We start from the raw sequence: 13,154 nt of genomic DNA on the forward strand, positions 1-13,154 counted from the left end.
TAACCTTGGGGCTTGCGTATAATGTGATAGCTACCCATGAGGTAGCCTTTGTTCCCATTTCAGATATCACCTACCTTACTTGTTCTCGGCTCACTCGGATAACAGTTCCGACACAACGCCTCTCGCTGGGAGGGTAGAGGAAGCGGACAAGGCAGTATGGCTTTCATTGTTCACTACAGATAGGTCATAGCGTGGCACTGAACGATTGGAACTTACGTACGAACCGAATCTTCAGTCTTGTCAAGTATATGGAACAGTAATCATTCAAAATAGAAGTCAACATTGTGCAAGGGCATGAGAGTCAAAAACACATGCAATCTATCTACAAGCAAGCTACCACCTGGAACCACCCCCCACCCCAATCTTCCAATCAAACCATGTGAGGCGACCTCCATCTAATCTTGCAAAACCACAATCTCCTCAACATACTCATTCACGCCTTTCAGAGGCGGCTCGGAATCTAGCAACGCGATGCTGCTCACCGGTACTGTGGATGCAGCACGTTGAGAGACTGCCACGGCAATTACTGTGTCATGGCCGTGGGAAATACTGAGCAGAACATTGGTGATGCCTGCCTCATGAGCAGCCCGGAGAGCACGTCCGTGCAGCTAAAGCAGGAGCACATAAGTCAGTCATTTGCAAACAACGAGTCGGGAGACAGACAACGGGGGCTACATACCTTGACACGTGGAGAGCCATTGTCGTTGTTACATATCTCGATGGTGTCCATGGCAGCACCCGCACCATGAGACATGACGCCCATGCTTTTGAAAACAGCCTCTTTAGCGCACCAACGGCTCACGTAGATAGTGTGCGGGTCACGAGAACGACTTGCTAGTTCGCGCTCGGCGCGGGTGTAGTTTCGGGCAAGAAACGTGGGACTGTCATCTGAAGAGAACTCCGAGGTGGACTCGATGTCGATGCCGATGGATCCAATGGGGGGAGATCTAACTCCGATAGAGCGTAGAAGGCGGTCGACCATGTCATAAGCCTCCATACCCAGGGAGAGATCGTCATATTTGGATGCGGGGGGCACGAGAGCTAGTTGCCCCGACGTGTCGGCTTGCTGGCAATCGGGCCCCAAGTGAATAGGATCACCATGCAAGTTAGCTGGGTCGAAATAGATTTCTCGGGTCTCAGGATGAATGCGCGCGCGCGCTAGTGGGTCGAGAAGGACCGATGTCTCATTGTCTTTCTGGTATGGAGGGTGAGAGTGGGCCTTGACGATCGAGTTCGACATGACCGCTTTGGCGAAGGCACGATTGGCGAATTTAACGCGTTCATGGTATTTGCGCGCATACTCGGCGTAGCATTCACTGCCAAGTGTCGCGAAAAGATACTTTGGAGCGACACCCACCATCTGGGCGCCTTTCTGGCCAAAGCCAAAGGAGTTTAGGAGGAAAGCCTTGACATCGGGCACGCGCATCGTTTCAGTTGGAAAAGCGAGGTGTTCGAACTTCTGCAGCGCAGGATCAATGTTGTCACAATTAAAATTGCCCGGGACAAGGCCCGATTGCAACATCTGAAGACACCCGTTCAACATCCAGGCTGCAGCGGCTGCTTTCGGATGGCCAGTGATTGATTTTTGACACACCGCAATCAGAGGTGGGCCCTTGCGACCGAGGTGGGACATTTGCGTGTTGATTGTCTCGGGCTCGTTGATATCATTGGCTTTGGTAGAGGTCCCGTGGAGAGAGACGATACCGATATCATCGACTGTGAGGCCAAATACGGCGAGTGAAGCTCTAAGCGGGGAAATCTCTGGGTTCTGGACACGAAACTGATTGCCCCAATGCCTCCGCATCTGCCGGGTGAGGGCATTGTTGACTTGATGGGAGACATTGGCAGGAATACTGGATGGTTGAGGCTGATCTAGCTTGGCTTGCGATACTCGGGAAAGCGTAGCGTGCAATGCCGCTCGTCGATGTTTCAGGTCGAGCAAAGGGGATTGTTTGCCCTGTGTGGTCTCTCTTGCAAATGTCAGAAGACCCTTTCCAGGCGCGGGAACCGATCGACTGATCTTGTCGGATGCCATTGTTGAACCGGCCACCACTGCATAGATGGGCAACCCCATCTCGATAGCCGTCTCCGCATTGCAGATGAGTTGAACACCACACCCCTGTGCTTCCAGAAAGCCGGCCCGGGTCTCTGCAGTGGGACGGGAGAATTCAGCTGGTTGGCGACCCTCTGCAAACTGCTTGGTGGCGTCGACGGTAGCTTTCATAGTTGAGAAAGCATAGGATTCATCTTCCTGGAGATTATCCGTGCCGCCAACTAGGCACATTCGCGTTTTACCACTGGAAATTGAATCAATGCCCAAATCCATGGATTCTAGACTCGTTGCGCAGGCGCCGACTGGTGTTTTGATCGGACCGCTAGAGCCGAGCAACAGCATGTTCACCCAAGCAGCGGGTGTGTTGAGATTGGTCTCTTGAAGCACGTCTCCTTGAACACGCTTGTCGAGACGAACATCGTGGAACATTTCCCGATTCTTATCAGTTCCACCCAAAGAACTTCCAATGAAATTTCCGATCTCCGCAAGATGAATCTGCGTGAAGACCTCGAGTGGGTTCTCAATCCCTGCACTCAAAAAGGCTTCAGCCACACAGCAGAGTGTGTACAGCGTGACGTTATCCACTTGACCGACAATGTCGTCCGGGATTCCGTATCGAGCTGCATTCCATCCAGTGGGCAGCAGACCAGCCACGACGCTCGAGGCCAGGGGCACGATCTTTGGGACCCACAGGTGGGCGCCAGCCTTGATCTGTACTCGGACCGTGTCAGAATCCTCCAAATGCTGGATTGAAAGGTGCTCTCCATGCTTCGCCTGGAAAGCATTCGCTGTCGCCCGAGTGCATTCGAATGGTGGGAGGTCTTCCTCCACGGCTATTTCCTGCATGAACTCCTTTTTCATCGGATCGTAGCCACCAAGCGCTTCCGGTTCAATCAGCCGGATGCCTGCGTGATCAAGCATGTAGGTGTGGTATTTCTCTGCGACCTGGTCGTCTGAGACAGGCTCTCCACTTTGAGTATCGACCCAGCCGACAAAGTGCTCGCCCGATTTCAGTGGGCCATCAAAGTGCTTGATCAAACCCATGATCCAGGCCATTTCGATGTATCCCTCCTGGGCCAATTTGCGCTGGCTCTCCATCTGCCAGCGGGTTCGGGAATTACCCCAGGGCCCAAGCTCGGAATATCCCACGACGACAACGGTACTGCTCAGATCCACCATGCCTTCAAGATCACGCAGATCCTTGAGGTCCTGGTTGTAATTTGGTAATGATGGGAAGTTCATTTGCAATCTGCTTCGTCGGTGTCGCTGCACCAGGTGTATTCCAGAGCCGATGGAGCTGTGAGGTGGGTTGATCAAAGTGCGCATCCGGGTATCCTCTTCGAAGATTGCCTTGTTACATTGTTGCTCTTCACGAATAGTCGCCCGTGCCTCAGTAGTGATTTTTTTCAATCCCTGAAGACGTTGTAAGCCGCCCCCAAAATCAGCCACAATGGCCTCATCTTCACAGAAGGCAGATATATCGGGAGTAAGAAGCGAGAGGATATTGAGTGCCATCTCTTCCTGAGAGAATGTAAGGACCCCGTTCGCTTCAACAGTCTCGGCAAGGATATCATTCGACTCCATGAGTCCCGTCCCGCGTGTCCAACCGATTATCACACCACAAATGGAGATCTTCTCGTTCCAAGACTCGGAGGCAAAGCGGTTCAGGAGGCTTTCAAGTCCCAGTTTGGATTCCGAGTATAGGCCATCGCCACCAAACGTCCCGTGATTGGGTGAGAGGGGAACAAGAACCTGTGTAGGACGGAAATGAAGTCCACGATCGGTCTTCTGTTGCACAATGTTTCCCATCAAACGGAGAACGTTTGTCAGCATCAAGCGGTGGGCCACCTCAGACTTGGGGCCCAGTTGATCAATCTCTGCCCCATCTTCGGGAATGGCGGCAAATGGTATGAGGACATCTATATTGCGACCCAAGCCCGAGTCACTGTAGATGTAGTCGACAAGGTCTTTGCAGTCTTTGACACTGGCTTGGTTGAACGGTAGGACGAACAACTCAGAATCGCGTGCTCCATAGTCCCGGTAAATGGCTCGGTAGAATCCTTGGGCGCGGGATATTGATCGACTAGTAGTCACGATCACGGTGGCTCCACCCATGAGGAGCTTCTTAGCCAGCTCGGCCCCGATAGAGCCTAGACCCGCTCCAGTGATAAGGGCTACTTTGTTATGAAATGACAGCCCATCCTGCTGGGCTCTTGAAATGGCGTCCCAGTGCTGCGCAGTCAATTCAAGATTGATGCCCCACGTTCCGGACGCTTGGGTTTTCAGAGTAGTATGTTGCCCCTCCTGGAGTACGTGGGCATACTGTGCTACTGAATCTGACTGTAGTCGTGGGACTTCCGAATAGGCAACAGATCCATTCGGGTTGACTGTAGTTCGAGGTGCCGAAGGCACGAAGGCAAAGCACGCTCGTGGCGGGAGTGCCAGGCTCTCCATGATCATGTTGGTGAGAATGCTCCCCGTGACAGCGAAAAGGGCTTTGTCCTTGTGAGATGTAGAGTATGTCACCATGCCAGATACCAAGTCAAGTGTTCGTCGGTTTGATCTGTTGGCAATGCGTCGCAGAGAGTTCCAATTTGACAGGTCCGTAGCAGCAGACGAAACCAGCGACTGCAAACAATCGGGGTCATGGTAAAGACGGCAGACGTCCATCCGAGTTTGATTCCACCAGAAGCTGAAGTGCCTCAGATGATTTTCATCGAATGTTGGCCTAATTGCCAACTCGCACTCTACGCCGTATTCGGATGTCCACAGAGACAGCCGACTCATCTGAGCCTTGAACTGAGATTCCAATTCCAACAGTTTGCCATGGTTTGTATCGTCGACGCCCAAGTAGCGCATTAATGCTTGGTGCTGCAGGTTGGCGAGACACTTTTGGTCCTGGTTGAGCTTGTCCAATGTTTCACTGTCCACGGCAGCTGCTGCTGTCGGGCCTTTAGTGGGAGCTGATACTTTTTGGAGATTTAAACCAGAGTAAGCCCCATATTTCATAGAAGAGTCATCGAGCATTGACTGCGCGGCAGCAATCGAGGACAGACGACTTTCAGCGTTGGCGATACTTTGGGTCATCGCGAAGACGATGACGGACATCTGGCGGGATGGACCGAGGCCCCACGATACTTCAAGGTACCGGCGCATCCCATTCAGCCCGAATTTCGGCGGCAGTATGGAAGATATCCACCGCGCGATCATTTCGGAGAAAGCCTGGCTCACTTGGCCCGAGCTTTGGGGCTGCAAAGCATCCGCGAGGGTTGAGATGGGCATATCCTCGGCGCCGTCCGGGACTGATCCAAATTGTTCTGTGAGGTCTCCCATGAGTTCATTTTGTAGTGTTGACTTTCCTGTTACAGAATTAGTCCACCGACACTCGAGCAATGGATCCAACAGGGTCTGATTCGTACCAGAAGATAGGTCCTTGAGAGAATGCCTGGCTGATATCTTATCCATTGGTTTCTTTAGTTTGAATGCTACCCACATAGTAATCAGCTGTGATGCTGGCATGGGCACATCATTGATGCTAGTGGCCGGCATTCCCTCGCAAGAAGATGGAGGTGCGGCTACAGCAGGCACAATCACCTGTGCGGGCGTTTCTACATCGCTGGAAATGGTATGTTCCTCCTCTGCTTCTTCCTCTAGTGTTGATCTGCTTTCATAGTGATAGCGAACCTGGGGAGCATTATCCACACTGGACAGAAAGCTGCGCTGAAGTCCCAACAGGGAGTCCACATTTTCATATTGTGCAGCTTGTGTTTTGGCGGCCATGTTTGTGAGCGTTGCCGAAGGGCCCAGCTCCACAAAGCGGGCAATCTGCCGGTCTTTCGCAAATAATACATCTTGTGTCTCGATCCTAGTTTGATCAGTCCAGGGTACTGTAGAGAGATGCCCAGAATTCCGGATTGATTTACCATCGTACTGGGAAAGCGAATTGATGACTGCACAACGTTAGAGACAAGAATAGTAGCGGAATGCGAAAGAGGAAAGGGATATCACAGACGCGAGTATCTCGACAAGTAAATGGTATGCAATGTGCTGTCGTTGTTGTTGCTGTTGCTGTTGCTGTTTTGAAGGCTGTAGTCGTTGTAGTTGGTGTCGCTTGTCTTCGAGCGACCGCGCCGGTGGGCAGATCACACGTGACACCATCTTTCTTCAGGAGGCAAGTACTCAACAGAACTTCACTTGACTTCACTTCGGTTGCCTTCACTTCATCACACCCCTTGCTTTAATTTGAGAGGAGAGAGCAATGAAGCCGCATTTTGCAAGCACTATTCATGACCATCCGGACTAATAACCATGCATGACCCGGGAGCTGACGTTTCCCGGAGTCGGGGAGACCGAGTGCTTCGGAGAGCGAAAGCCAGGATAACGGGATGTTTCATCTCCACGCATTGGGATCCGGATCAATGAGCCCTTGTGAATTGCTGGCTCCCCGATGGCGCATGAGCTGCTAGTGGCTTATTTGCTACCGATGAGGACAAGGGAACGATAGCCGCAGCTTATGACCTCTGGCCGCAGAAAGGGCTTCGCTCAACTCAAAGCTATCCTGCTGCGCACTGCTGGTGGAGGCCATTCTCTCATTCCATCTTCATTTCTTTTCCTCTCACCAATGGAGCGAGCAGCCTCGGGTCCCCCATGCTGGGGAATCGACATTCCAGATGAACTCTATAACACTCTGCGCCCGCATCTGGCACAATTTCGGGACAGCGTGACTTCAGCAGACCCTGATTATATTCAACCTAAGGAAGAGCGATGCATTTCTCTTGAAAAGTCTGCATTGTTTCTCAACCATTTGAGCCAGTCTGAGGTGGAAGATAGCTTGGTTGAAGCTACTGTTGGCTCTTTTCAGCGCACACTCCTGTCGAACACAGACATCCACAGCCTAGCAACTCAACTCGACGCTGCAGCTCGCGATCACCTACTAGAAGCATACTTACGCTTCAGTCACCATGCTCACCCGGGACCCAGCTCGGGCCTTTTCAGCGCAGCAAAATATGGCCAAGCTTCCCTGTTGGCTGTCTTTGGTGGCCAGGGAACACATAATCCTACCGGGCTAGATGACCTACGCAATCTGTACAAAATATACAAGCCATTCATTGATGAACTAGTAACATCAGCCGCGAACACACTCACGAAAATCACTCTGAACTTGGAGGTCCCCAACCACTTTGGCCTCAATGGGTTTGACCTTTTGAGGTGGCTCGAGCAGCCCGAGCTTGCCCCCTGCTCAGCATTTCTCGCGACCGCTCCCGTCAGCTTTCCCATCAACGGGCTCATCAGCCTTGCTCACTACTGTGTGTGCTGCCGTGTTTTGGGTCTACAGCCGGGCGAAGTGCGAGATGTTTTGAAAGGAGTCACGGGTCACTCCCAGGGGATCATTGTCGCTGCTGCCGTGGCAGGATCTGACACTTGGGCAGATTTGCTGAATGCGGTCGAGGATTCTATGGAATTGCTCTTCTGGCTTGGATGGGAAAGCCACTATGGTACACCAAGCTGTGGCGGCTCGACACCTTCCCAAAATAGCAATGGTCACCGCCAGGTCTTTGCAACTTCAATGCTCAGTGTGCGTGGGATGAAGAGAACTGCCCTGGAGCGAGTTCTAGGGGACTGTAACATGCACCTTGGTGATAGTGAGAAGGCATACCTGGCGCTTGTGAATGCCTCGGATTCAATGGTCATTTCTGGGCCTGAAAAAACCCTCTATGGCCTTCGGGCTATCTTAGAGCGGCACAGTGCTCCTCCCAACTCCAATCAGGACAAACTCCGGTTCTTCGATCGACGCCCACTTATCAACTGTCAGTTCTTACCCATCTCTGCAGCCTTCCATTCACCACATCTGGACGTTGTCTACCGTCGTGTCATGAATCGTATCGGGTCCGCTGGTTTGTTTGATGGTCTCGATTTGAAAATCCCAGTCTATCACACCTTTACTGGAGAGGATTTCCACGTCGCCTTATGTGAAGACCCACTGCCGATTTTGATTCGAGCGATACTTTGCGAACCTGTCGATTGGCCCAAAGTATGCATGCAAACATCAACCACACATATCCTCGACTTTGGTCCAGGCCGAACCAGTACGCTTGTGCAGGATCATGTCATTGGAGCGGGTCGCCGAATTATACTTGCTTCCGAATGTATGGTCTCATCACCCACAGTCGGAGGCAAGCACGAAATTTTCTCCTCACACCCACCTATCATGAATCCCAGCTGGAGCAAACGCTATGGCCCAACGCTTCTTACTGAAAAGGGATATGGCACACGATTGGTTACTCGCATGACGCAGACCCTAGGAACACCTCCTATCATGGTCGCAGGAATGACACCGACAACGGTGGCGCCTGACTTTGTCGCTTGTGTCATGGCCGCGGGGTATCATATTGAGCTAGCGTGTGGTGGGTACTCGCGACCACAGGACCTTCAACAAGCTATTCAAGAACTCTCCGCGACGCTACCAACGGCTCGGGGCATCACCCTCAATGTGATTTATGCAAATCCCCGAGCTATCTCCTGGCAAATTCCGCTCATTCGCCGGCTTTGCTCTGAAGGGTATCCTATTGAGGGCCTCTGCATCGGGGCTGGTGTTCCCAGTCCAGAAGTGGTGAAAGAATACATTGATACACTTGGGCTAAAGCATATCGCATTCAAACCTTCCTCTGTGTCATCAATCCTGCAGGTTCTTGACGTTGCGAGAAATAACCCCTGTGTCCCAATCTTGCTTCAATGGACGGGTGGGAGAGCCGGTGGCCACCATTCCTACGACGACTTCTACGAGCCCCTCATCAAGACTTACGGCGCTATTCGTCAACGTTCCAACGTAACTCTTATCGTTGGTAGTGGCCTTGGAGACGCCCAAGGCATGATGCCGCTCTTCACCGGTGAATGGGCCGAGTCTCGTGGTTATCCTCGAATGCCGGTGGATGGAGTTCTGCTTGGTAGTCGAATGATGGTTGCCAAGGAGGCACACACCTCTACTGCTGTCAAGCGGCTAATCGTCGACACACCGGGCGTCACTGATGCGGAATGGCACAAAACGTATGACGGGCCAATTGGAGGTGTGATTACCGTGCGATCTGAAATGGGCGAGCCGATTCACAAGATTGCGAATCGTGCGGTGATGCTATGGCACGACCTAGACAGGACAATCTTCAGCGTCAAGGACGCTGAGAAACGTGCACAATCACTTCTCAAACGCCGCGCTGAGATTATCTCTCGGCTTAACCAAGATTTCGCCAAGCCATGGTTTGCGATGACATCTTCAGGAAAGTCTGTCCAACTGGAAGACATGACTTACGCGGACTGCCTCCAGCGCATTACCACTCTGATGTATATGCATCAGCAGCAAGAATGGATCCATGACTCCTATCGGGTCCTTTTTCTAGACTTCGTCACTCGAGTCCAGGAGCGGTTCCGCGTGGAAGATGAACTTGACCTAGATCCCGATGCGAGCCCTTTTGACCTCCTCGAGAAGCTTTTCACTGTTTGTCCCGCAGCCATTGCGGATATCCTATATCCGGAGGATGCCGCTTTCTTCCTAAGTCTATGCAAACGTCGGGGTCAGAAACCGGTCAACTTCATTCCTGTTCTTGACGCAGACTTTGAAACGTGGTTCAAGAAAGACTCTTTGTGGCAAATGGAAAAGTTAGAAGCTGTTATCGATCAAGATCCACAGCGTGTGTGCATCATACATGGCCCAGTTGCCGCTGAATTTTCCACATCTGTCGACGAGCCTGCTGCGGATATCCTAAACAACATCCAGGATGATTTGGTGAGGATGGTCAAGCTCCTGAACCCGAGCCGCAGTTCTCTGAATCTTGATGAGGAGAAGATTCGAATCCATGTTCGGCCCAATCGTCTCTCCGTGGATCTTAATTTCGTGGACTTGATAACCTCCGAAACGCAATTGGGAACTCAGGTTGACTGTCGGTTCAAGCAATCACTTCCTGCTGGTGGCACTCAGTTGCTCCTACAGAAGCTCGGTATAGGGGCCCAGCACTGGCTTCATGCCTGCTTGGGTGATGAAACTGTTTTCGTCGGTCGTCATCGGAAACCCAATAGAATTCACGGCGCTTTCTCACCTCACGCTGGAGACAGGCTGACTGTTGAGTATCAACCATCCAAGAAAGAGTCCCTTTTCGCGACTTTTTTTGACAATGACCTGGGGCAACCAAATGATCAGCCCACCTTCACACTCACGTCTGTTGATGGAAAATCAATCCGCTTTGACCTGAAAGGGCCCAAGCATATTTCAACAAGGGTCACCCTTAACCTTCGAATGCAGTGCTCCGCTGGTCAGCGGTCATTGCATGATCTGACGCCGACTCAGGGGACAAACATGAGGCACTTCTACGCGTCCTGTTGGTCTCTCGATAAAGAGCCCTTTGTTGCAGACGTCATCACCACCGAATTTTCCACTGGTCCTACCATCCTTACGTCTCAGCTTGTGACTGATTATGTGTCTCTCATTTCACGGGCTAAAGGTAACCATGCTGGTACGTATGGCGCTCTCTCAGAGGCACCCCTTGATCTTGGTATTGTTATTGCGTGGAAAGTACTGTCGAGACCGCTCTTGATTCCCGACTTGGGTGGTGATCTTTCGCGCCTATTGCACCTGTCCAACACCTTTGAAATGATGCCCGATGCGGAACCACTGCGCGTGGGCGATTCCTTGGAGACAAGCTCTCGAATCACCGCGGTGACCATCAAGCCGCAAGGGAAGCTGGTAGAGGTCACAGCAGTCATCAATCGCACTGGGAGACCCGTCATGAGAATTACATCCGAGTTCCTCATGCAGGGCCAATTCCCAAAAGATCATCTGAACTTCCAGTATTCAGAAGCTGAGGAATGGACATTGTCATTGAATTCCCCAAAACTCGTCGCCTTGCTTCGCAGCCGGAAGTGGTTCAATGCAGACCCAGCGTGTCCAGATCTCTTTGGTAAAACTCTTCATTTTCGGGTCAAATCTCAAAAGTCGTACACTCAGTCGAGCGATGCGTTCTCTTTGCACACTGACGGAACTGTATCCATTTCTGCCAACGGGGCTTCTGGGCCCAGCGTGGGACATGTCATTTTCTCCCATGAATCTTGCTCTGGGGATCCTGTTATTGATTTCCTCCAACGACACGGCTCTTCAATGCGCCAACCACAGCAGCTCGACCATCCCGGATGGCGTACCACCGATCCTTTGCTACTGCGGGTATTGGATCTTGGCCCCGAATATTCAGCGCTTTCAACGGATCACAACCCGATCCATGTCTCAAATTCTTTTGCGGGCTTTTCTGGCTTATCGGCGCCGATTGTTCACGGAATGTACACTTCTGCCGTTGTTCGCAGCAAAGTGGAAGAGCATCTGATGGGCAACGCTTGCTCCAGCTTCCGTCGGTGGGCCACCACATTTGAAGATGTTGTTCGGGGAGACGATTTGTTGCGTGTGGAGATTCACCATAAGGCAATGATGGCTGGAAATATGCTTCTCGATATTCAAGTGTGGAACAACGACACAAATAACAAGGTGCTGACCGCAGAAGCCGAAATTGAGCAGGTCCGAACGGCCTATCTCTTTTGCGGTCAAGGGAGTCAAAAGAAGGATATGGGTATGGCATTGTACGAGACTGATGACGCTGCGAAGGCTGTATGGGACAAGGGGGATCGTTACCTATTCGAACTCTACGGTAAGAGGAACATCACTCCCGTTCGTCAAGAAGTTATACTGACGGAGGTCTGAAGGGTTCTCTCTGCTTGACATTGTGCGCAACAACCCGAAAAAGCTCACAGTTCACTTTGGCACAAAACGGGGGCGACAAATTCGGGCCAGCTACCTCTCGCTCACCCGCACGGAAATCGTCAGCAACCAGGAAATCACAGTGCCAGTCATCGGCGGGCTGACCGAAAAGTCCACGTCCATCACATTCGAGGAGCCCAATGGACTCTTATTCTCCACGCAATTTGCACAGCCCCTAATTAGTCTACTCAATGTGGCCGAAATGGCTGCTCTTGACGCTCGCGGTCTTGTCCAGGATGGTTCAGCGTTTGCCGGTCACTCCCTCGGCGAATACAGTGCCCTGCTTGCCTGTGCTGGCTTCATGACTCTGGAGAATCTGCTCAGCTTAACATTTTACCGCGGATTAGTGATGCAGTATCAAATGAGTCAAGATGCTGCCGGTCGGACTGACTTTTCAATGGCGGCAGTGAATCCTTCTAGGGTGCGCAAAGGTAGGGTCGCCTGTTGTCCTGCGTCCGGTTTCGCCATGCTAATCCAACTCGGCAGGATTCAACGAATCTTCGCTGAAGTGCCTTGTGGGTGTCATTGCCCGCGCCACCGGGGTATTGCTGGAAGTCGTCAACTACAATGTCGCTGGGCAGCAGTATGTTTGCGCCGGTCATGTGAGCACTCCCCTAGATCGTATCCTCATTGAGTCAACTTTGCTAACCAGTATGTAGCTCCGATCGCTCTGGCTACTCCAACAAGCGTGTGATGACCTTTCATTATCCTCGCAACAACAATTACCTACATCCCAGGATATTCAGGCAGCTGTCGATCGGCACCTAGCGGCCGCTACTGCGCTCCGCGAACCTATTCAGCTGGAGCGTGGCCGGGCTACTATCCCTCTGCCGGGTGTTAATGTACCTTTCCACTCGAGTTACCTGCGTGGCGGAATTCCTGTGTATCGCCAGTACCTACAGGGCAAAATCCGCCAGGAGGATATTGCGGTTGACCGACTGGTCGGAAGATACATTCCCAACCTCACGGGCAAGCCGTTTTCAGTCAGTCGTGAATATGTAGAGGAAGTCGCGAGGGTGACTGATAGTCAGGTTCTCACTCAGTTATTGGTAGATTGGATCAGTTAATCGGTTGGTAGTGCTGGCGGTTTTGACATATATATGTTTTTCTTTCCTAACCTTGTGATTATTTAAAATCGGAACTTGCTCATCGTCTGCCCTTGACATGCTATACTTAACTCAATCAGTTCACTTCGGCACTCAGTCCAGCTAATTTTCGGGGCTGTTATTCCTCGGCCTGCTCCTGAATAGAACCCAAATTTGGCCCTTCTTGGGTTGCTGAGCCCCTAACAGAGGCACGGGCTTTCAACTT

General features: G+C 51.8%; 2 protein-coding genes across 2 annotated transcripts; one reads left to right on the plus strand and one right to left on the minus strand.

Moving 5' to 3' along the window:
* Positions 1 to 395: 395 nt before the first annotated feature.
* N7482_010642 (uncharacterized protein) lies at positions 396 to 6,457 on the minus strand (the record flags this gene model as incomplete). Its single annotated transcript, XM_056692766.1, has 4 exons — positions 396 to 608; positions 680 to 5,412; positions 5,473 to 6,003; positions 6,361 to 6,457. The coding sequence occupies 4 exons, from the start codon at positions 6,455 to 6,457 to the stop codon at positions 396 to 398; spliced, it is 5,574 nt and encodes a 1,857-aa protein (XP_056538723.1).
* Positions 6,458 to 6,566: 109 nt separating this feature from the next.
* On the plus strand, positions 6,567 to 12,910 carry N7482_010643 (fatty acid synthase beta subunit; the record flags this gene model as incomplete). The annotated part of the gene is made up of 4 exons (XM_056692767.1): positions 6,567 to 11,733; positions 11,789 to 12,274; positions 12,330 to 12,445; positions 12,503 to 12,910. 4 exons carry the CDS (start codon positions 6,567 to 6,569, stop codon positions 12,908 to 12,910), a joined length of 6,177 nt encoding a protein of 2,058 aa, XP_056538724.1.
* Between the last annotated feature and the right edge of the window lie 244 nt (positions 12,911 to 13,154).

The sequence above is a fragment of the Penicillium canariense genome, assembly GCF_028826845.1.
Source record: "Penicillium canariense strain IBT 26290 chromosome Unknown utg000008l_segment0_segment0, whole genome shotgun sequence".
Lineage (NCBI taxonomy): Eukaryota > Fungi > Ascomycota > Eurotiomycetes > Eurotiales > Aspergillaceae > Penicillium > Penicillium canariense.